At 42.6% G+C, this 23,374-nt stretch overlaps 2 protein-coding genes across 9 annotated transcripts in view; both read left to right on the forward strand.

Annotated features, from left to right (window-relative positions):
• Window positions 1–5,994, forward strand: part of DEF6 (DEF6 guanine nucleotide exchange factor) — a 54,767-nt gene extending 48,773 nt beyond the window's left edge. Inside the window, exons 9-11 of the mRNA XM_063141541.1 lie at window positions 1,104–1,302; window positions 3,722–3,812; window positions 5,085–5,994. Of these exons, the coding sequence (XP_062997611.1) occupies window positions 1,104–1,302; window positions 3,722–3,812; window positions 5,085–5,290 (496 nt within the window). The 3' untranslated portion in view covers window positions 5,291–5,994. The remainder of the gene's footprint in view (window positions 1–1,103; window positions 1,303–3,721; window positions 3,813–5,084) is intronic.
• Window positions 5,995–15,774: 9,780 nt separating this feature from the next.
• The window catches only part of PPARD (peroxisome proliferator activated receptor delta), a 60,669-nt gene continuing 53,069 nt past the window's right edge, over window positions 15,775–23,374 (forward strand). For 4 of the 8 annotated variants that reach the window (XM_063141593.1, XM_063141577.1, XM_063141601.1 and 1 more), the window contains exons 1-2: window positions 15,775–15,863; window positions 20,383–20,462. The gene's annotated coding sequence lies outside the window, so the exon portion shown is untranslated. The remainder of the gene's footprint in view (window positions 15,864–20,382; window positions 20,463–23,374) is intronic. The other 4 variants (XM_063141585.1, XM_063141568.1, XM_063141636.1 and 1 more) reach the window with 1 other exon arrangement.

Below are 23,374 nucleotides of genomic sequence, written 5' to 3' on the forward strand. Positions count from 1 at the left end.
TACAGAGGAAGGGAAAGGAAATGGAGGCAGAGATAAACAGGGACAAACAGTTTAGCTACAGTGGGGTATGGGGACTTGCAGATTGAGCCAAAGGCTTCACAGAAAAGATGAGTTTTGAAGAGGGATTATTATTATTTATTATTTATTTAGAGTATTTTTATCATGCACCTCAGCCAAAAGGCTCTCGGAGCGGCTTACAATGTATCAATAAAGAAGACAGACACTACCCTCAGGCTTACATTCTAAAAAAGACACGACACACAAGGAAAAGTGGATGGGGAGGGAAGAGAGAGAAAAAGAGGGATTGTAAGAAAGGAAGGAAGTTGGCATTACACAATTGTTTAGGGAGGCACTTCTATGCATAAGGAGAGCAAGGAAATAAGGGTGGAACCATTTGAGGGGGGCACAAAACCTTCAGACAGGTAAGGCTGGTAGAATTGGAGGAGAAAAGGTCATGGATGTGACAGGATACAAGAGCAGAGAGAGAAGGTAGGGGCAAGGCCATGAGAGACTTCAAAAGAAGCAAATAGGAATTTGTGCTGGGTTTGGGAGCCAACAGGAAGACAGTGTAGGAATTTGGGGAAATGTGTTGCATGGTTACAGCAACAAGAGAGGTATGTGATTTTGATGACAAAGTTCCGGATAAAGGTCAGGGTGACCAAGGTGAGACCATGGAAAACCAGAGAGGAGGACATTGCAGTAGTCAAGGCAAGAGATGATCAGGGCATGACACAGAGTGGGGGGATGGCAAGGCCAGGCCATATTTTGCAGTGTTGAAAAGGGACAAGTGACGAAGTCTTGGCAATGGACTCAATATTGGGAGCAAGGGAGAAAGAGGAGCCCATCATAAAGCCAAAGCTTCGCAGAGATGTAAGCTGGGACAAAACATATCCCAGCAAAGTCTTTCTCCATCTCTCCACTGTGCCTTAAGTTAGGATTCTCAAACTGGAGGTGATTATCCACCCTTCTTGCAGATCTTAGCTTATTATTTCTCTTTGCAGTGACATTGACTGCTTGTGTTTACTGGAACTGACTGGGGCCTCAGACAATAAAATAGGTCATAGATGGGCAAAGTGTAATTGACTCTTACTCAATTTACTTAGGCTGCTGTCTGAAGAGGAAGAAAAATTGAAGCAATTGATGAAGATGAAGGAAGAACAAGAGGAGTACATCATCAAGGCCCAGCACGAAAAGCTGGTCCTCAAGCAAGAGATGGAAAATAAGAGCAAGTTTCTGGAAGAGGCCCAACAGCAGCTGGAAGAAGTGAGATTTAACCGAGAGAGGATGGACCAGGATGTCATGGTGAGTGGTGGAAGTGTCTCTGCTTCCCTTCCTCTCTTAGAATGAGTTCCTCATCTCATGGCTCATTTATTTACTTTCTATCCCACCTTCTGATAAACTAATCAAGACGACAAATGATTTAAGGGTCACGCTTAAAGCAGTTAAATATTTATAACATTTGCATGCTGTAAAAATGAAATATGCAATCCAAAAATGCAACTGGCCATACCAGTGAAACACTTATACAGATTAAAACTTTTATTTTTTTTTAATTTTTTAAATACCTTCGGTTACTACAGGGTTTTGCAAACAGAAAATGCTTTGCTTGCTTCATGAATTCCAGCTGATGAGAGTTAAAGTGAGTCTCTGCAGGGAAGGGATTCCATAAGGCACAATGAAGCAGCCTTGAGTCATAACTCAGCTCACTCGATCGCACAGAGTAAGCCTGGAAGCAAAGAGCAATGTAACATTGCTTACTGTTGAAGTCAACATTTCTGTTCTAAAGGCAGGTGCTCTCTTTAAGGTCATGCTTTTGCTTAATATTGAACAAACCAAGATTATCAAAACACCTACTTGTAGATTTACTCTAGCAAGGGTAATGCTAGAAGTAGAATTGTACCCACTGATAACTGATGTAGCAGAGGTGTTTCCTAGGTGGATGACACCCCCTGATTGATCTCTGGAACCTCAGGCAGGGGGGTGAGCCAAGTGGCCGCCCAAAAAACTGCAATGCATCCTCTGTGGAGATTACCCACCGCCACCCAGCAGTAGCAAAAGCGGTGGCAACCCAGCGCCAAAAAGGCAGCCTCCTGGTTGCTTGTGCAGTTAAAAAATCTTGATTGCAGGAAGCGGAAATGCTAAAAGAACATTTCAGTTCTCATAGTTTCAAATAAGAAGCTAATGTTTTCTTTCTTGCTTTTTTTTTCATTCTTAGATTTATTAGTCCCTATAACTAAAAGTTCTCAAGGCAATATACAATAAAAACATAGATAAAATCCAAAATCCACATAAAAACAGAAAACATAATGCAATCAAAAGCAGCAGAGGCTAAAATTGATATTAGAACTAAAAATACCAACAGTAAAGCTACTTATAAACACAGCATAGCAACAGAAATATGGAAGAGCTAAAAGGCCCGAGGAACTCAAAAGGTCTTTGCCTGGTGTGGAAAAAAAATAACAAAGTAGATGCCACACTGACCTCTCTAGGGAGGATATTACTGAAAAGGCCTACTCTGAGTAGCTACCTAGTGTATGTCAGCATGAGAGGGCACTCAGAGCAGGACCTCTGATGATGACCTCAGGGCTCGAACAGAAATGCATGGGAAGCGACACTCCTTCAGATTCTATGGCCCCAGGCTGTGAAGAACTTTCTAGTTTAACACCAGTGCTTTGAATTGGGCCCTGAAACAAACTGGGAGCCAGTGAAGATGATACAATAATGGTGTAATATAATCATGATGCTCAGTGACAATCAGCACAGTAGCCACCATATTTTGTACCAACCAAAGTTTCCAGAACATCTTCAAGGACAGCCTATTTTATAGTTGTAGGGATAAGGTGATCAAATCACTCAGCAACTTCTTTAAAAAAAAAGAGAGAGAGAGAGAGAGAGAGAGAGAGAGAGAGAGAGCAAAGCACCTTATTGAGATTATCTTCCATTCTCAACCTTTTGTTTTTGGAGAAAGATTCTGGAGTGAGTGATTGCTCTGAAGCTTCAAGTGCACTTGGATGCGATTGGATTCCTATAGAGCTGTCAGCGCTACCTAAACAACTAAACCTAAAGATCATTTATTTATTTATTTATTGCATTTTTATACCGCCCAATAGCTGAAGCTCCCTGGGCGGTTCACAAAAATCATTCACTAGGGGAATCTTGCCTCATCAAGTAGCGTTTGATCTGGGCTATGACCTAGTAAAAGAAATCTTAGATGATTAATAGGACTTTGGTCAACTGAATGATTCATGTAATTGATTAAATCTGTATCTTGAGTAAAAACAATGCTTCTGAAGAAATAAGCATTGTTTCTTTGTTTTTAGATGATGCACAAATGTGTCACATGGGGCATCATCTTAGAAGTGGCATTCTCTTCTCTGTATGATGTTTGCCAGCTGCAGCTTTTATCAACACATGTATTACAAATAATTTACAAATTATTAAGCAACTGACTAATTATTGGGGTGCATTTTTAATCAATATTTTTAAACTGCTTAGATTAATTAAGCACCGAAACCCTGCTGTTGATTTATTTTAATTTCAACATGTCTCCCTGCTGATCTCTGTTCAGTAGCCATGATGACAATGCCTTACAATTAGCTCAGGGTTTGGAGTTCACTGTTGCCTGTGTGTACGTAAAGCACTTTGAGCTTGATAATGTGAGACAGGTGTTATATAATATTATTATCCCATTTCATAGTACTGTTTTCCTGTTCTATTGCAGCTGGCCCAGCGGAAGCTCCAACAAGCCAGCACCAATGTAAAGCATTGGAATGTCCAGATGAATCGACTGATGCACCCTATTGCTCCAGGAGGTAAGTGACCGGACCAAGTATTCACATTTGGAATAAAACTGCTACAGTTGTAGCCAGGCCCCCGTCTATACGACAGCAGGATTGCTCCTCATTGAATATAAACCCGTATTTTTGGCAAAGAGCATCACACTGCAGCAGCAACAGCTATTTATCATCTGATTTTTTGGGGGTAGTGCAGTTATTAATGCGCACATGCGCATATACGATGCTACGGAGGAGAGAAGAGGGAAGCTATATATTTTATCTGCGGACCTCTGCAGATTCATATAAGAGAAAACACGAGAGGGGGGGAAAGGAACGAGGCAACAAAGGAAGACGCGAGAGGGGGGAAAGCAGCACATTGCAAAGGACAAAAAGAAAACGGAGGCTTTTCTCCAAGGAGCGAGGGGGGGACTGAACACGTTGTCTCCCTCTGACTGCCTGTTCCATCCTCTTTGTTTTAATATTATAAGCTCTATCTGCGGAGCGCAGCAGAATCATATAATTTAAAATGAAAACGGTGGGAAGGAACGAGGGAGCCAGAGGAGGACACGATAGGTGGGAAGGCGGGAAATTGGCCAATCACTTTGTCCTGCCCTCAAAGCTACGCCCACATGTCAAAATGTGATTTAACTCCCCCAAGGACACATAACTATAATGCGATGCAAACTTGGACATTGATCTAAAAGTCGCGGTAAATCGCAACTACGAATATCCGTATTATCGCATTTAAAACCTGGTGCTATGGCGAATGGGCGGCTGCGTCATGTGTCCTGAAACACAAATCTGCGCATTTAGGTCAAGGTAAAGAAGTCGTATAGACATGCCCCACATGACTTTTGGTTTCAAACTTGCAAGCTAAGCATACAGCTGTATCTGGGAGTTATTTGCCTATTAGGGAATAATCTTGTGTTGTAGAAACTGATAGTGGTGATTCTTTTTGATCTGCCTTCCAAGTGTGCACAGAAGTCTGATCCCTCTAAGGTTTATGAGCACTATTGTTTTAACGTTCCTCTGTCCTCTTATACAAACACAAATGTCCTTGTTGAATTCCAGTAATCTGGAACATTCCAACATGTTTGTTTGTATCCTCTGCTGTTATTTATCATCACTGCTAGGTTCTTCAGAGGAGACTGTGTTTAATTTGTACAACACACACATACACCCACATTAAAATTAGAAGGTGCTTTCTTACAGTGACTGTGATGAGAATTGCTTCTGATTTTCTAGTTTAATTTAAAAAAAGAAAGAAAGAAGCTAAACTACCCTCTGCTTTTATTTACCTGTTTCTAGAGAAGCGTACGGTGGTTTGTGGAGGGTTCCACGGCTTCGATCCGGCACTCCTGTCCAGGAGAGATTCCTCCCTCAAACTGAAGCAGAATCTGGAAAAGAAGAAATCTGATGCTGTGAAAAATGAGTGCAAAGAAAACATAAATGGAGAGACTGAGAAGCAACTGCAGCCGTCTGATAAGGATAATCCCAGCTCAGAAACCCTCTGATTAGCCACAGAAGGGAGGCAAACCCACTTGTTGAAATTTAGGGTCCAGGAAGTAAACACCATGACAGATTAACAATGATAGTGTATATACATGTATGAATACTGGACAGATATAAAGAATTGTATAGGGAAGTATGGTGATGATTCTACCCTGTTAAGCCACAGGCTATGTTGGCAGTTTGCTTAGTGCACTAGAGCTGCACTGATGTATATAATATGGACAAAATGGAAGTTTTCTTATGCCAAGAACAGAAGCATGGTTCTTTGGGATTACAGCTCCCCCGTGATACAACCTATTTGGTCTCAGCAGATGGAGAAATATCTTGGTCACACTGTATCATACTGTGCTATTACGGGCTTGAGGAATTCCTAACAGCTGTTGTTGATGGTAGTAACCTCTGTGGCTATGTGCCAAGAAGTCTGTCATTTTAAAAACTTCTTTTTTAAAATGGGAAAATACACATTTCATGCTATTTTGGTTTGGAACATATTATAAAAAAAGTTGGGTCCTGTTCTTTGGGGGAAATGTTGTTAATGTTCTCTTTGGACCCGTTTTCATTCATCTTTTATTATTTAGCAGGTGACGCCGCGAAACAGATATGACCAGAGTAGGTCTACTGAATTCTGAAAAGGCTGTGTGTTCTGAGCACTTTTGAGTCGAACTAGCAGTCCAAAAGAAGAGATTGCAAAGAGCTAGAAACCTGATGGTTGGCTTCACTAGATTGCTGTGTAGTGCACAATGCGCGTTTTAAGTTGGAGCTCTTTCTTTTTCATTAGAAAACAGTGTGGACTATATACTCTCTTTGTTTACAAAGATGCAATTCTTAAGGAGCCAACTAAGAATTATTTAGCCGGGGTGGTGGTGGTTGGAGGAGACAGTGTAACTTTTCAGGGAAGGTCTGTGAGCACTGTCACTTTGATTGGGTTACAGGAGTACTGATGGTATCCTAAAGAGAGTTTCCTATAAAAGCAGCTGTAAATAGAATCTCCTAATGGTCAGCAGCTGGAGGGAAAGGAAGGCATCAAGGAAGAAAGGGTGAGTGAGTGAAGGAGGGGGGGGGGAAAGATTCCACGTTAAAAGGCAAAGTTCAGGCCTCCATCTTAGTCATTTTTTTTAATTAAATAGCAAAGACTTGGAAATTAAACACACACACACACACACACACACACACACACACACACACACACACAGAGCAACCTAAGGTAGGGGCCATCTCTTTGCACTTTTACATGACTTACAGTGTGAACTTAACTACATTTACTCAGAAATAAGTCCCATTAAATCCATTTGGGGCATACTCCCTACTAAATGTGCTTACAACTGCAGCATACGAGTTCTTGCAGATGAGTTTTTTAAAATTATTATTGTCAATCATCCTGCCTCATTCATGGAACTTTACAGGGGTACAGATGACATCTTCCATTTTTAGCCCTCCTGTATTTTCCCCAATGCCTCTATTTTTATTCTACCAAAAGAAAAAAAATGTTAAGGTGGGTAAGGCAGAAGAGCTCCACAATGCCTTTTGATTGGTAGTGCTCAGAGCTGTCCATGTGGAAGTACCCTTGGTGTCTGGCTTTTAACAATAGTTGTTTTGGAGAGCTGAAGGTGATATGAAGGAGCCATTGTTGCCTTTGGCATGTGCACACATTCCTCTTGTTCCACTATTTATTTTAATTATCAAACAGGTTTTGGAGTGCCGCAAAAAGCCTGCAAAACCTGTTTGACCAGGGATGATAGTGTATGCACATCATGATCAACGACGGTTCCGACATACCACTTTCAATTCTCTAAAAAATGGTTGTCAGTCTCCGACCCCAATAAAACCAATCAAAGCACCCTCTAAAATTAAGAAAGGATAATTGCCCAATAATAACGAGAGATATAGGTTTAGTTTGCACAGATAGTGGACGAGATGGTAAAACTGTTTCTGAACTGTATCATTTCAGATTGCAGGTGAAGGCTTGTGCAGCTGAATGGTCCTTCTTATATCATAGAATAGTAGAGTTGGAAGGGGCCTATAAGGCCATCGAGTCCAACCCCCTGCTCAATGCATATCTCACACAACCCCCACCTTCCATAAGCATAGAAAATTCAGTGTTCAGGGGAAAAGTTTTAGTTTAGTCTTATCTATGACATGCTAGTTTTACGTAATCCCCCTTTAAATCTGTTCATATTGCAGTAGCAAATTCCATAGTTTAACTATATGCCATGTGAAGAAATACTTCCTTTCATTGTCCTGAATTTCCCAATGTTCAGCTTCATGGGATGACCCTGGATTCTAGTATTATATGAGAGGGAGAAAAACATCTCCCTATCTACATTCTCCATACCATGCCTAATTTTGTACACCCTTACCATTTTTGTAAACTAAACAGCCCCAGACATTGTAAACTTTCCTCATAAGGGAGTTACTCCAGTCTCTTAATAATTTTGGTTGTTCATTTCTGCACTTTTTCCAACTCTGCGATATCCTTTTTGAGGTATAGTGGCAGAACTGTACACAGTATTTTAAGTGTGGTCGCATTATAGATGTGTATAAATCTACAACGCAACCACACATTGTAGATCACACAATACCATTTGTATGGTAGTGGCATTTTCCTGTTCAATGCTTTTTGTATTTCTGGACTTACAAACATGACATTTGCCAGGGTGGGTGGGGGTTACAGCAGCCACACACTAAGTTGATATTTTCATTGAGCTCTCCACCACAACCACAAGATCTCTTTCTTGGTCAGTCATTGTTAGCTCAAATCTCATCAGTGTTACCGTATTTCTTTGATTCTAAGATGCCATCGATTGTAAGACGCACACTAATTTCAGTACCACCAACAGAAAAAAAGCTTTGATTCTAAGGAATAATAAATGACCTGTGATTCTAAGACGCACCCCGTTTTTAGAGATGTTTATATGGGGGGGGAAAGTGCGTCTTAGAATCGAAGAAATACAGTATATATATGTAGTTGGGATTTTTTGCCCCAATATGCACCACTTACTTACAATGGAATATGCCATTTTGATGCCGATTCTCCCAGTTTGCAGAGATCTTTTTTTGTTTTAACCACTATAAAATAATTTGGTGTCAAATGCAAACTTGGCCACCTCATTGCTCAACTCCTAATTCCAGATTATCTATGAACAAGTTAAAAAGCAACAATCCAGTACCGATCCCTGTAGGACCCCATTGAATACATCCCTCCATTGTGAGAATATACGATTTATTACTCTCTGCTTTCTGTTCTTTAACCAGTTACCTATCTACAAGGGGACCTCTCCTCTTGTTCCATAACTGCTAAGTTTGCTCAGGAGTCTTTGATGAGAAACTTTGTCAAAAGCCTTTTGGAAGTCCAAGTAAACAATGTCTACCAGATCAACTCCTCTCCAATTGTTTATTGACATTCTCAAAGATTGTAGCCCGATATATACTGGCCTTGATCCACAGTTCCCACATATGGTAGACTGAAGTTGAACTGCTGCTCATGATGTGGTATGTACCTACGCAGGTGGTAGAAGCAATCAGCTTTGATTAATTGATTAATTATCGGGGGTGATGTATGGAAGAGGCAGTGGGGGGCTTAAAGCCTGTCCCCTGGACTGAACAATCTTATGTGGAGGGGGCTTAGATGAGTGTCTGTATTTCGTCAGTTGTGAAGCACACAACTAAAGTTTCCCTTCTCTTCCCCAACCCCAATTCCATGCTTTACAACTGCTTCTACAGTCCTGACATATTAGAAAAAATAAAAGCTAGTTTGCTAACATGGATTAAAAAAAGAGAAAAAAGAAATACTTTGAGCAAGTCCAATTTCACATTTTAAAGTCACTTAGATCATGATTACAAGAATAAAATCACGTTTGCTTCTGCTGTCCTGATGCAGAAGCACCATTGGGAATAAGCACCATTTTCTTGTAGAGAGAGATACTACATATTTGCATTTAAAAATAATAAGACAAACCTGTAACCATGTAAATGCCTGTCTGTCTGCCCCCTGACTTTTAAAGGATTTTGCAGTGACCACCGTTGGCCCCAGCATGTCCATGCAGGCCAGGTGTTGATGTTGGGCCTGTCTGCTGCTGCCCCATCCACCTGGTGCTCTCTGGGTAGTAATGGGGGGAGGGCTGGCTCCTAGGCTGCAGAGCCCTGAGCGTTGGCCTTGAGGTATAGCTCTATCTGCACTGATGGTCCATTTGGCCCAATATTGTCTGTTCTGTCTAACCACTGCTCTCCCAGTCTTAGGCAGAAGTCTTTCCAATCACCTGCTACCTGATACTTTTTACAGGCATTGCCGGAGACTGCACCAGAGACCTTTGTACACATGATGGCCTCTCTCCCTTTTACTGTCTCATCACAGAGCTACTGTATTGGTCAGTAAGGACAAGAATTGCTCCATTTCCCATTTCCTTGCAGGTCTTAGTCTTATTATATAGGACTTATACCTTAATTCAATATTGTATTGGGGTTTTGGGGTGTGTGTGTTGTTTTTTTAAACCATTGAACTATATAGAGCCTTATTCAGCAAAGCCCTGAAAGTCCTTTTGAGAATGGAGTCAGGATAGAGAGCAAAGGTGTTGCACCTGTGTCCTGCTTGTGGGTCCCTGGTTGACTACTGTGCGGACAGACTGCTGGACTAGATGAACCCTTGATCTGATGCAGCATTGCTCTTCTTATGTTTATCTCACAAAGTGGCCTAAGCAGCGTCTATTGCCACATGTGCCATATTCATCCGAACAACATTTCTTATTTTTAGCTGAAGCTACTTCTAGTGAAGCAGTTTCCTTTCTCTTTACTTGTTTTGCTAAGCGAGCATCAGAGAAGAAACTCTTTCCATCAGCAGTAGGCACAGCTTTTTGCTTCCTCTGTTGAAACACCACATAGCTACTTGTTCTAAAGATGCTTATCAAGATCATCAGTAAAAGTGCTTTAACCACATCTACCCTTTGCGCAACAGTCCCCAAAGTTTGATAACCCTTCAGCATGATCTCTAGTTTACACAGAATTGAGCAGGGGGTTAGGGGTAGAGGGAGAATAGCTACATTACTGTGCGCACTGTTTTGTTTTTAAGCTATTCGGGAAGGTGTGTGCTTCAGTATTGGAGATTAGAGCAACATACAGTCCTCCCAATAACATTGTTTAAAGTCATAGGTTCACAAAAATGAAGCAATGCTTTGGCAGAAGGAGGTAGCATGTCACCAAATGGTGCAGACCTGCAAGTGACTACAGGTTGAGGCTGGGCAGTTGAATTGCTAGCTTGAGAAAAGACATTTGGTACTTTTTGGCAACTGATATATTGTTACACGAAATTTTCTGGGCAACAGCTATCCCAAGTTTGCATAAAGTAGGCTGAGAAGCAGGGTTGGCTCAGTTGCATGACAGAACAGGCAACCATCTAAATCAGGAGAATTCAAGGTAAATACAAAAAAGACCGGTGCAGCATAAGCGTTCAGAGACTAGCTCTCCCTTAGTTGGCAGATTACACACACACACACACGTGTCTGTGTGTGCATGTGAGTATACATACTAGCATATGAGTATTAGATATTCTAAACAATAGTTTGAGGGTGTGTGTAGATATGTATCGGCTCACTGGAGATAACTCTGTTTTGGGTTCCAGTCCACAAAAATGTAAGCCACAGTTAATCTGTCAGTCTTGAAGGTGCCATGAGGCTACTTTTTTGTATGTTTGCTATAAATTACCTATCCTTCTGGAACAATTCAAGGTGTGGCTGCTGATTAAACTGTTCTGTCTTGGCTTCCTTCCCTACAGAGAAGGTAGCTGGAAACTATCAAAGCGCAAAAGAGGGAGGAGAAAAATCCTTTCCTCCCACATAATTCCGGTCTCCACATTCCTACAAACTGCAGGAGCTCTAGCTTGTTCTGGTGGCTGCTTGCTAGCTTCTCAGAATGACAGTAGGCAAAGAAAGTAGGGTCAATTGAAGAGTGGCAAGACGACAGGAGATTATTGGGGTAGAGGCCAAATTACAGGAGGCTGCTATGTCAGATCCTAAAAACAATAAGAGCTGGACAGTGGCCAAGTTAACTCCTACAGTCTTCCTGACTCTACTCTCTCTTGCACAGCTCAGTGCCTGGCAAGTCATAAATTGGGGTATTTATTAGTGAAAATAATTATCCTGCTCTACTAGTCCAGTTTCCATGGTGACTAGCAGGTGTTTAAAACAAAATAACACAACAAAAACCAACAAAATGCAGCAGGAGTATTGTTAAATCAGTATTTAAACCTGCAAAGATAAATACAAATATACTAGTATTGGGCACAAAGTGAAATCAAATTTAGCTCACATTTTTAAATGGCTAGGTAAATAAGAAAAGTCTGTACCCAGGGTTAAAAAGAGGTGAGTGGACACCTGGTGAGCCTCCCAAGGGGAGAGCATTTCATAGGTGGGGTGCCACAACCAAAAATGCATGCCCACTATTTGTCACCATCTAACTTCAGAGGATGGGGCACATGGCAAAAGATATTATGCCAGGGAGACTTAACATGGCGCCAGCAGTATTCTGTTAAATGTTCATGCTTTCTAAGGCTGTAAGAAGTCCAAGGGGAGCATTGCAGAACTTTGTTTCTTTTGGATGGGTGCATCAGAGACTTTCGCCATTAAGGGTGCAATGTTATGCATATTTAGGGGGAAATAAGTCTTCCTACCCTCAGCTGGCTGGGGGATGCTGGAAGTTGTAGAACTCATTTCTGGGTAACCATGCATGAGATTGCACCTGAAAAAATATTCAGATATTTTATTAATTCCATGATCACCCATCAAGTGACACTTTAGGCAAAAACATAGGCTTTAATCCAATAGTATCCTTCTGCTTCTGGAGCAGATTTAGGATATTCACTGAGGAGGCTGCAGGGGGGTGAAAAGACAGGGAAGTCCTGTTGTATGATACTGGATTTTGGCCCCAGTGTTAGACCCATTCAGAACAATTGAGAACGCCAGACTCCTAACAATACATATCTGTTTCTCACTTCATTTCTTGAATCTGGTGAAATAATTTCTAAGATGACAGGCACTTTAAATACTTTTAGGAGTGTGTCACTTGGACAACCAAGAACTGGATTTCCTTCTCAAGTGGCCCAGCATCAGCTTCCTCAAATGAAACATACAGCTGATTGGATTACAGCTCATGTGTCCATCCTTTCTTTTGATCAGGAGCTAACAGGTTTGATAGTACTGCATTCAATTTGGCAGGCCCAATGTTTAATCAAAAATTCAAATATAGACCATAGTGAGCAGGTATGCCATTTACGATATTTGTTCAAGAAATTTGGGCTAACCTCTGAAACCAATATTTAAAATGTAAAGTGATGCATGCAAAAATGTGGGCTAACCTCTTACACCATTATTTAACATGTAAAGTGGCACATACAAAAGTATATGATACTTTGCAAAAGAAAATTCCTTTTATTGATATGCAACTGCTGCAGTGCTTCTGCTATTTTACCAAACATTCCCTATTGCTCTTATGTCCAAGATTTTGAATGTGAAATCTAGTTTTGGTGTTTTCCTCATGTTATGTTGTTTTCATTCCCAGTGACTATGCTAAAAAAGCAACAGGTTCAAGCCTAATACACGTTTTATGACTGTGTTGAGAAGTAATCACTACAGGAAACCATCACATTGGCAATTTTTAAATATTTAAACACGTCAGTAAATTTATTCCTATTGCATTCACAAGTGAGCATTGTTCACCCATATCAGTTTGAACTGCAAGGTAACCTAATAACAACTATTTCTAGTCTCATATCAGAAAGTACACGGATTGCAAGAAGTCTAGTAGCTATGCCCTGGTATCCACCGGAGTCCAAAGTGTATACAATTTTTTTTTTACTAATTGGGTATTTATATAAACAGCTGTGCAAATTGCTGGTGTTCGTATACTAATTTTTGTGTGCTTGTGATGAACAAGCTATCCATCCTAATCTAAAACTAAGTTTCTTCCTAGAATATAAAACCAAGAGGCATCATAAATTGGAATGAAGTAGGTTAATACCAACCTATTTTACTCAAATGGGTTCATTTGAGCTATGAAGGGGCCCAACAATCTTCAGCCCTAGAACTCAGCTTCGGAACATATTGTTGTAGCTTTCCTATCAGATTTCTTTCAATAGGGCAATCTGTGTGGGTTACTCTGAGGATGACCTGGGCAGAGCTCTGGGTTTGACAAAAGATTGTTAAAAGTCTCATGTCCCCCATCTTTATGGCGGCGCTTTGGCACTGCGAGGTGCCTTGCGCCCGCACTTGCATTCCTTCCTGACATCTGCACAGGAAGGAACGCAAGTGCGAACTTCCCCAGTTTTTAAAAGTAAAATAAAAATAAAAACAGGAGGGAGGAGAAGAACGGGGCTGTTCCTACTTTTTTATTTTATTATCTGTATCTCTTTACTTTTACAGGCACGGGGCTGCCCATGGCAACCAATCGGGGTGCCATGGGCTCCACTGCCAAAAGTAAGTGCCCGACTTTTGGAGTTTCCAGGGTTTGCCCCCGAATGGCTTTGCAATGGCAGCTGTGTCATGTAGATTACGTGCCGCTACTGCGAAGCCACCCCAGGGCAAACCCTTCGTGAAGACATGCCCTTGAAATTTTCTGAAAGGCTGCTAGGAAATACCTGAAAGACGGTAAAAGCCAGTTCCTCCCCTCCCATGCGCAATTCCCCTCTACCCTCACCTAAGAATGTCCACTCAAGGGCTGCAGCTTGAGTCAGACACAGAGGAAAAGACACAGAATCTGGGATTGAATGATGGGGGTAGTGCACACCCATTGTTTACATAATTACTCATGCTGCAGCATGGGTTGTCTGAACCCAGTGCGTGATGCGGACTTCATACTCACCCTACAACGCATGACTCACAGTACGAGTTGTAGGCTGGGTACAAAGTCATCCATGCTTTTCCACATCTGTATGAAGCTATTGAGAGAAGCGATCTGAGATGTCATCATCAACATTATTATATTTATTTATTTATTTATATCCTGCCTTTTCTCCAGTACTGGGACAATATGCTGAGGAACACACAGCTCTTCCTCTGTTTTCCACCATCTAATCCCTGAAACTCTAGAAAGGGGCCTGGAGACACTATTGGAATGGATGAGGGCTAACAAACAATACCGATAAAATGGAAGTACTGCAAGTCAGGAAACTCACTAATCCAGATGGAGGTTTAGATCTTACTCTGGATGGGATCACACTCCCCCAGAAGGGCTAGGTACGCATTCTGTGAGTGCTCCTGCACTCAGTGCTGTCTACCAGTCATCACATTGATGGTGTCAGCTGTCACGAGTGCTTTTTATCAGATTAGGCTGGTTTGGCAGAAAACTGACGTAGCCACAGTGACATGCCTTGGTTATAGGCTGGCGGGTACCAGGCATATGGCTTTCTCAGTGGTTACCCCATACTTTGGGAGTTCCATTCCCAGGGAATGGGGAATGTAAGGCTGGCTTTAAAAATATATATATCTTGAAGTCACATTTATTATATTATTATTATTATTATTATTATTATTAATAATAATAATAATAATAATAATAATAATAATAATGTGTGTGTGTGTGTGTGTTAAAGCATGTGGCTCCCAGGGAAGCTTAAATCCAGAACCTCCTCTTGTTAGTAATTAGAGTGTATTAGACAATGTCTTCAAGCTGATCAAAAAGACACAAAGGCATCTACAGATGGTTTCCCACCCACATAGATTCTAGTACATCATCTGTCAAACCCTAATGAGGCCTCTCTCTCTATGAAATCCTAGATTGGGGCTTTAAATTACCTCAATCTGTCTTCCCCCAACCGGGTGCCCTCCAGATGTGTTGACCTGCAAATCTCCTCATTCCCAGCCAGCGTGGCCAAGTTGGCTAGGGGTGATTTCAGTGTAGAGGGCTTCTGGGTAGAGCAGGGGTGGGCAACTTGTGGCCCTTCACATGCTTTGGCCAACAACTCCCAACCACCCTATCAAGCGTTACAGTCCAATACATCTGGAAGGCACCAGATTGGGCAAGCCTGGGTCTTTCAAGTGCCACAAGACTCTTTTATTGGCTTTGCTGCGACAGACTCAGAGCTTCTTCTCTGGAAACTCTTTTCATCTGTCACTGTGAGCTGTTTTTGAGACTGATTATACTCTATCAGGCAATGACCCCAGTATCTCTCCCCGCAGCTTGAGCAACCTCTCCGCCCCCAAGACCGCCCTATGACACGCGCGCGCGCACATACCTACCCCCCGCACGCCTCCTGCGGAAGAAGCGCCCTCATCCACTGATCGACCACCAGGGGGGATCACACGGCTGGCGTTGTTTGCGGGCCGATGGAAACCTTCTCCCTTCGGGGGCGGGGACGGGCTTGGGCCGTCGTCGTGGCGATATGCTAATACCACCCCCTCGCCGCCGCCTGGCCAACGGGTTGGAAGTGCGCGGTGGCGTCAGGGTCATCGCGCGTGACGTGAGGGAGGGGAGGGACGGAGGGAGGGAAAGAGCCGTGGCTGCTGTCGCTGCTGCTGTCGGGCCAGTGGGGGTTTTAATGGCAAAAGTTCTGCGCTGAGTGTGGTCGGGGAGCGCGCGCCTCGTCGCCAGCAGGTGAGGTGACAGGGGTGCGCTTGGCGTTGCCAGGGGCGTCTCCGCTTGGGTGGGTGGGGGGCTGTGGCGCGGGGGAGTTCACAAGAGGGAGCGTGCTGGGTTTCCCTATTACCGGAGGGGAGGTGTCGTCGTCCTTACGTGTGGGCATGTTAGGGCAGCTGGCGAGGCCCCAGCGCCTCAGAAGTGCCCACTGGAGTAGGCTGCTGAGGGGCAGGAGCCCCAGGGACGTTTGGGGCTCCGCCGACTGGTTCTGTGTCCTGTACGGCAACCCCAGTGTCCCCTCCCACTCAGCCTCGGGGAGAGGGGCAGCTGATGGTCTCCGGCCCATGGAAGTGGGCAAGCGAGTGGTGGTTGCCACTCCTTCCAAGCGCTAGCCTGCCCTCTCACTTTGGGAGGTGCAGTGGTAAGGACTGGGTACCCCTCATTTCCCCGGCTGAGGGTTTGAGGTGAGCAAGTGAAGGTCCCGGCTCGTCCTGCCCCTCTCTCTGGGCCACCCGCCGGCGGAGAGAAGTAGACCGGGCAAGGCTGTCCTGAGAAAGCGCGTGAAGAACCAGAGGAGGCAGTGGCTGCGCTTTGCAGGCGTAGCTTGCCTCCTCTGGCTTGCTTACTGCTTCTCTGGGCTGGGCTGGGCTGCCTAAGAGAAAGAGCGCTAGCTGGCGCTGCCCATTTGACCTCTCAAGGCAGTGCAGCAGAAGGGATTGGGCCCAGGACTTGCCGCTTTGGTGTCCAAGCGGGAAGAATTGGAGAGGCGTAGCTGCCTCATCCTCTCTCTCGCTCACCTGCAGGGCCAGCCTAAGATGTTTTGCTGCCTGAGCATTAAATGGTGCCTGTCAAGTCAAAGTGCAGAGCACCCAAGGTCAGACAAGATGTTCTGGCACCTGAGGCAGAAAACCCCACAAGTGTGCCTTCCTGTCCCTGAAAATAAGAATACAACAATACTAAACTTAAGTTATTTGCTGTCCTTTTCACTGTACCCTAAATCAGCTTCCTGAGGCAGCTTCTTGGCCCAATCCTCTCAATTGCAGTGCCCAGAGATAGAAGAGGTCAAACAAGCACTGTTGCTCTCCAGGCAGAACCATGGTGCTGCCCAGAGAGAAAGCATGAACAATCTACCACCTCAGCCCACTTGCTTGCCCTTCCCTTTGGCAATGGGATTAATTGGGCTGACAGGTTTGTGGGATTAATTGGGCTGACAGGTTTGTGTGAGGATAGGGAGCAGTGAAGATAAGTAATTGATGGATTCCCCCAAACCTGTAACTGGGAGGTAAAGAGAGGAAAGGTTAATATGTAGCCTTGCCTTTCTCAACCCCCACATCCCTCAGCATAGGAAGGAAAGCCTATTTAATTTTAAAATGTATATGCTGTGTTAAATATAAACTTGGTTATATTTAACCAAGTTTAAATATAACCCAGTTTAAAACATCAAGATTTAAAAACATTTGTCCTGCGTCAGACTTGAGATCACGTAGTGACAAAAAGTCATTTGCCTACCAGCAGTGGAGAAAATGCAAAGCACAGTGGCTGTCATAAAAAATGGTATGAAAAACCATGTGGATGACTGAAATGTTTTACTATTTTTTATTTGTGTGCGTGTAATTCTTATATTATCTTTTCATGCTTAAATAGATACCATTTAATTAAACTTTGGGTCTTTGTTATTATCTACCCCAAGTTCTGAGCACAGAATGGGTTACAAAGACAAATAAAATGCATTTCTGACTATAGGCTCTGGTTCTAAAGAACCTTTTTTCTGTGGTTATACATAATATATTTTAAATAAACATTCCTGTCTATGATTTAATAGTTGGGAATTATGATAAAACAATCTTAGAACATAGAATTAAAATAGGTTGATGAAAAGGCATCTTTGATAGTAGCTGCTTCTTGGAGTGCTTTTTTTTTAGTGTTAAGGAGATTACTTTAGTCATGGCTTGATGTGGGTTGTTTGAGGGAGTTTTATCTTGTTTTGGGTTGGGGTTTGCGTGGTCATAGCTGGGATTGCTCTAGTGATGGAGGTGACTTTTTCAGTCTTGTGAAATACTTCTTGGCATCCCACAGTAATTAGAGAACTTTGAATGGGACACAGATATTGTCTCTGAAATAAGGCACCTTTTGCATTGCTCTGCTTCAGTTTTCCCAGTGTAATGGAGATTTTGTGTTCTTGTCCATGAAGAATCATGACGCTTTTAGAAAAGCCATGGCAGATTCACATGCCACTATATTGGAGGGTTTGTTCAATAGTTGCTGTGCTCCACTAATACCTGATTTATTGTGGTTTATTTACCACTTGCTCTATCTTGTAATGTAGAGAGTATGTTTATAACCATCTTCCTGACATATACTCTTCTGTCCCCCATGGGCTCATGATTTAAATAACTAAGGCTGCAATCCTATGCAAATTTACCTGGCAGTATGTTTCAATTCATTGCTGTAAACAGGGAGGGGCTATAGCCCAGTGGTAAGAGCACCTGCTTTGCATGTTGAAGGTCCCGGGTTCAATCCCTGAAACACTGGTGATCCACTTCCAGTCAGTGCTGACAATACTGGGCTAGATTCAGTATAAGGCAGCTTCCTGTGTTCCTAATGGGGCTTATTTTTGAGTAGACATGTATAGCATTTCATTGCAAATGGTATAGAAATGAGACCAGAGATACTAAAATTTCATTTTTATTGAGGGCAAAAAAATAACTAAAAATATTAATTCTGTCCAGTTTACAAGTGCTGGTTGTCCTAATATTTCTCAGCTTCTCCACCATATAGCTTTCCGTACTATGTCTTGTTGCTTCTGCCCAGATTTCAAAAACCTCACTGCAAATTCTTCAAAATTAAAATTATTGTTTGCAGTTAGATTTTTGCGTGTGGTAAAACACTAGAATGAAAGCTTCAGGAAGACCAACCTGCTTTGCAGAGATGGAGAAATAGCCATGTGAAGGACATCATGTAGAGGGATCATCTTTCCATAATGCAACCATCTCTGATATGGGACATGTTTCCAGCTGATAGTGCTACAGAGCTTTAAAATAGTGATTTCCGAAAGAATTTGAAGCTAGAGCATGAAGATAGTTAATTCCCCCAAGAACAAAAAAGTAGGAAATGGTGTGGGGAATGCACAGAGATCCATGTAAAGGGTGTGGAGTGGGGGTGGGACAGGACTGCACTGGAAGCATGGGAATACTGGATTTGATTGTTTACAGTATCAGATTCCTTGTGAGTACAGAACACTTATGATGTGTTTGTGATACTTCTTTGTTTACATATATACAAAATGAACAGCAGGAGAGGGTATTACTGAAGCAGGCAGATAGGCAATGTGCTAGTCTTAACACAGCTTTACCAACAGTAGACCTCTAACACAGTTTCTTGCCGGTCAGCTGCAACAACTCAATCCCTCCACCCACCCACCCCACTTTTTGCTAGTTATATTTAAACTACATTACTGTTTCCTCCAGATCCCACACAACGTAATAGGGGGTGGCACAAACATTCCAGTGGTTTGCAGTAGCCACCAGCCATCAAATCATCATCATCATCATCATCATCATCATCATCATCTTGCCTTTTCCCCAATACTGGGACTCACTCCCCACCAAGGTCATCAAAGGCCATTAAAGCTACTGCCTTTAGTTACACAAATCTGGAGAAAAGGTCATCTTCTCACTTTGCAGAAAATACCCTAGTCTGTAACTATTTTTTATCAGGAACCAATTGAGCAATGAAAGGCCACATCATTGTCTGTGACTTGGTTCACAGGGGAGTGAGTCAGTGGATAGAGCCAAAGGACTATTTAACATCTTCCTTCCCAACATCAACAGAGGATTTACAGAATTCTTCCTTATTGTGCACCTCAACCCTTCACTTTCTCTATGAGCTTAAACACTGATCAACAGGAATGAGTTGGTGTGTGTGAGTGTGCATACAGTTGGTGTGTGTGAGTGTGCATAAGCCTGTGTTTCTATTTGGTAGGAGAAAGCGGCTGAATTGCATAATGTGGTGGACCCTGGGATTGGGGGCTACTTCTTAAAGTGTGGATCATCTTGAATGCAGGAAATATTTAAATAAAATGCTTTGAATGCAGGATATTAAATATTTAAATAAAATGCTTGGGAAGAACATGGCCTACCAGTTGCTTAGAATAATATCTCCCCATTAACACAGGACAAAACTAGCTTCTTGTGATTTCTGATGCTGAGCCTTAGCATATATTAATTATTATTTTTCCAGTCTAGTAGATGAAAAACATCTGAAGATTAGGGCTTCTCCCTTCCAAGTTTGTCAGAATTTCTAGAGAATTGAGTTCAGAAGAATGGAATTTATGCAAGAATAAAGAGAATTGTGAAATTATAGAATGTAGGAAGTGGCAAGTAGGCCCACTTAGTTATAAATGGAGATGTGAAAGAGGAATCTGGTTTCCAGTATTTTAGTCCTGGTTTCTATAGTAATGGCCAAGTGATTTTTGTTATTTGTCAGCTATTTAAAAGTTGGTCTGAAACTACTCACTGAAACCACCTATTTACCTCAGGGACTATTGTCAAATAATGGACACCTGATGTCTAAACGACTGTCTGTGATAAGGAAGGACCCATGAAGATCTATGTTTAGGTACGTTTTATCCTACTTTTCTTCCAAGGAGTTCAAAGTGCTAATCATGGTACTCCACCCTCCATTTTGTCCTCATAACAACCCTGTAAAGTAGGCTAGGCTGAGAGTTCGTGATTGGCCCAAGGACACCCAGTGAGCTTCATGGCTGAGCAGGGAATTGAGCCCAAGGCTCCCAAGTTCTAGTTTGGTACTCTAACCACTATTACACACTGGTTCTTGTGTAATTTTTCCACTTTGGGCATTATCCAGTGTCCTGGGAAATCTGTATTGATCTTCTTGTGCTAACAAAATTCTTCTCTGTGGTATTACATAAGGTGCTTTGTTATTCATATGCATGTGTGTGCTTTGCAGAGTTCCATAAGAATCAAAAAAAAGTATTTAAGGATAGTACTGTTTCCTCATCTCTTTGGGCTTGTTTTCTTAGGTGTCTCCTCTTCCCGTCAGGACTTTCACAGGATTGTGTAGTTTTCAATTTGGAATTCTCATACTTTTCCATAAGTGTTTATATTTGTTTTTCAGGGGAAAAAAATAGGGGGACCATGGGGAAGTATTCCAAGGTTGACATAGGCTTTACTCCTGTTCTGTCAAGTTGACACAGGCATTGCCTTGCCTTGCAGTGATATGTCCTTATATTTAGCTGAAAGCACAGCATTGTGATTCAGTGACTTAATTGTGCATTTCACCCTAAATCTTTTCTGGTTGGCACACTAAGCTCAGGCTTGTTACAATGCATGAGAAGCCAGGCTGTGACTTACATTCTCACTGACTTTATTAACAATTGCTTTTTTCACATACAACAACTTATATTATTGGGATGATTTCTTATTTGTATGCTATAAATGAGGACAGTGATGTTGGTGCAGCATTTTCAATCATGAAGCCATGGCCTAGAACTGGGGGAATGCTTCATATTTGTATTTATTTATTTATGTATTTATTTTATTAGATTTGTATACCACCCAACTGGCAAATTTATAATCCTAAAACCAAAAACAAGAATATCATCAGTAACAAAATAACAGCAGCAACAACAATCAAAATAATATCAGACAATAAAACATTTAAAATATGTAAAACTTTGAGAGGCTGGGAGTAAAATTAAAGATTAATTACATGCTTAAAGAAGAAGGTCTTAACCTGGTGTCTAAACGTATATAATAAAGACACTAGGTGGACTTCCCTGGGAAAGCCATTCTAGAGATGGGGGGACACTACAGACATTGCTCTTTCTCTGGTAGCCACCCGTCGCACTACTGTGGTTATGGCACTCAGAGAAGAGTCTCCAAAGACTATCTCGGTCATCGGGCAGAAACGTCTGAAAGAAGGGGCTCTTTCAGGTGGTCCTTGAGACAAAGAAAACACAATTTGTATTATTGAATGCTTCAGACTTCGAACAAGTAGTCAGCTAGGCTTCTCTCTTGGTTGTTGTGACCAGTGTAACAAATGAGGTGTTACTTGTGAGTCAAAAGTTGGGCTAATGGGTTGTCAACAAAATTCAGTTGATGGATTCCCTTTAAGAATGTTCAGAAATCACTAACCCACTCTAAGGGCCTTTCCAGAATTTGCTCCAGGAGGATAGTATGCTTCTGCTAGCAATGTACAGTTGCCTAGCCATAGAAGATTATGGTGATAATCTCTCTTTCTGATTTTGTATGATCTTTGCTGGCTTCTGGTGAAATGTAAAATGCTGGTCTTGACCTAGAAAGCTCTAAATGGCCTGGGACTAGAGTGTCTGAAAAACTGTCCCCTCCTGTATAACCATGGAGATAACCTATTGAGCATTGGTCCAGGTGCTCCCAGGTTCAGAGGATGTGTCTGTATGTGTGGCTAACAGATAAAGGCCCTTAACTGTGGAATACCCTCCTCAACAGACATTCACTTGGCACCTAAGCCCTATTCAGGCATTCATTCTCAGGCAATTACTATTGCTTGCGAAACAGAGTGAGTCTGTGCTTGTTGGCCCCGCCCTGCTATGCACACATTGAGTAGGGGAACGGCTGGAGTAGGGAGCCTGCTCTACGTATTATTATTATTACATGTGTAGGCTCCCTGCTTCATTTAAAACCCTGGGCTCGTCTACACGGGCACTTTACCCCGGGGTAGTTTTGGAGTGGCGGCAGGTGATCTACATGACACAGCCACCACTCTGAAGCAATCCAGGCACAAAGCCCCAAAGCTCTGTGCTAAAAAAGTCGGGTACTTACCCTGACTTTTTTTAGCTTGAAGCCAGTCTCAGCGCCTCTGCGGAGCCTTTTTAAGTGTGTGTGGGGGAATTAAAGGGGGTGTTGGAAGGGGACTGACGGAGCTCCAGGCTCCACTCTGCAAATAAATAATTTTGTTTTTAATAAAATGGGGTGGGGGTGGGGGTGGGAGGAGAGGAACAGGGCAGCAGGGAGGCTGCTGCCGCTACCGAGAAAAGCACCAGGGAGTGGGGAGGAGCGGGGCAGCTGGCTCTCCTCCCTCTGAGCTCGCTCTGGCTGCCCCGTTCCTCTCCCCACCCCCATTCTCCTGGCAGATGTTTTTTGTCCATACAAGGTCCAGAGGCTGGGGTGTGTTCCTTAAATTATTGGCAGATTGATATAAAATTGAGCTGGTTTTTCCACTATTTTTCGAATGCCTTTCACCATAGAGATGCCAAGGGACAGAGGATCACCTTTTCGCATCCATAGTAAAACATAGCCAGCAATAGCTTTTAGTTTTGTATCAGAAGTTCAGGCTATGTGTCACTCTCCTCTTTTTTTGACTCTAGGGTGCAAAAACTGGCTAGGTTTGCGTAAATGTTTGGAAAGGTGACTAATGTAGTGTAGTCCTCCTCTTTACTGGGCAGAGGGATGTATGATGCTTTGTTTTGAAGCAGGGTGAACTTGAGAGACCCAGGTCACAAAGTGCTGAATATTGAATTCAGTACAATG

This window comes from Elgaria multicarinata, chromosome 1 (genome assembly GCF_023053635.1).
Source record: "Elgaria multicarinata webbii isolate HBS135686 ecotype San Diego chromosome 1, rElgMul1.1.pri, whole genome shotgun sequence".
In the NCBI taxonomy this organism is placed as follows: domain Eukaryota; kingdom Metazoa; phylum Chordata; class Lepidosauria; order Squamata; family Anguidae; genus Elgaria; species Elgaria multicarinata.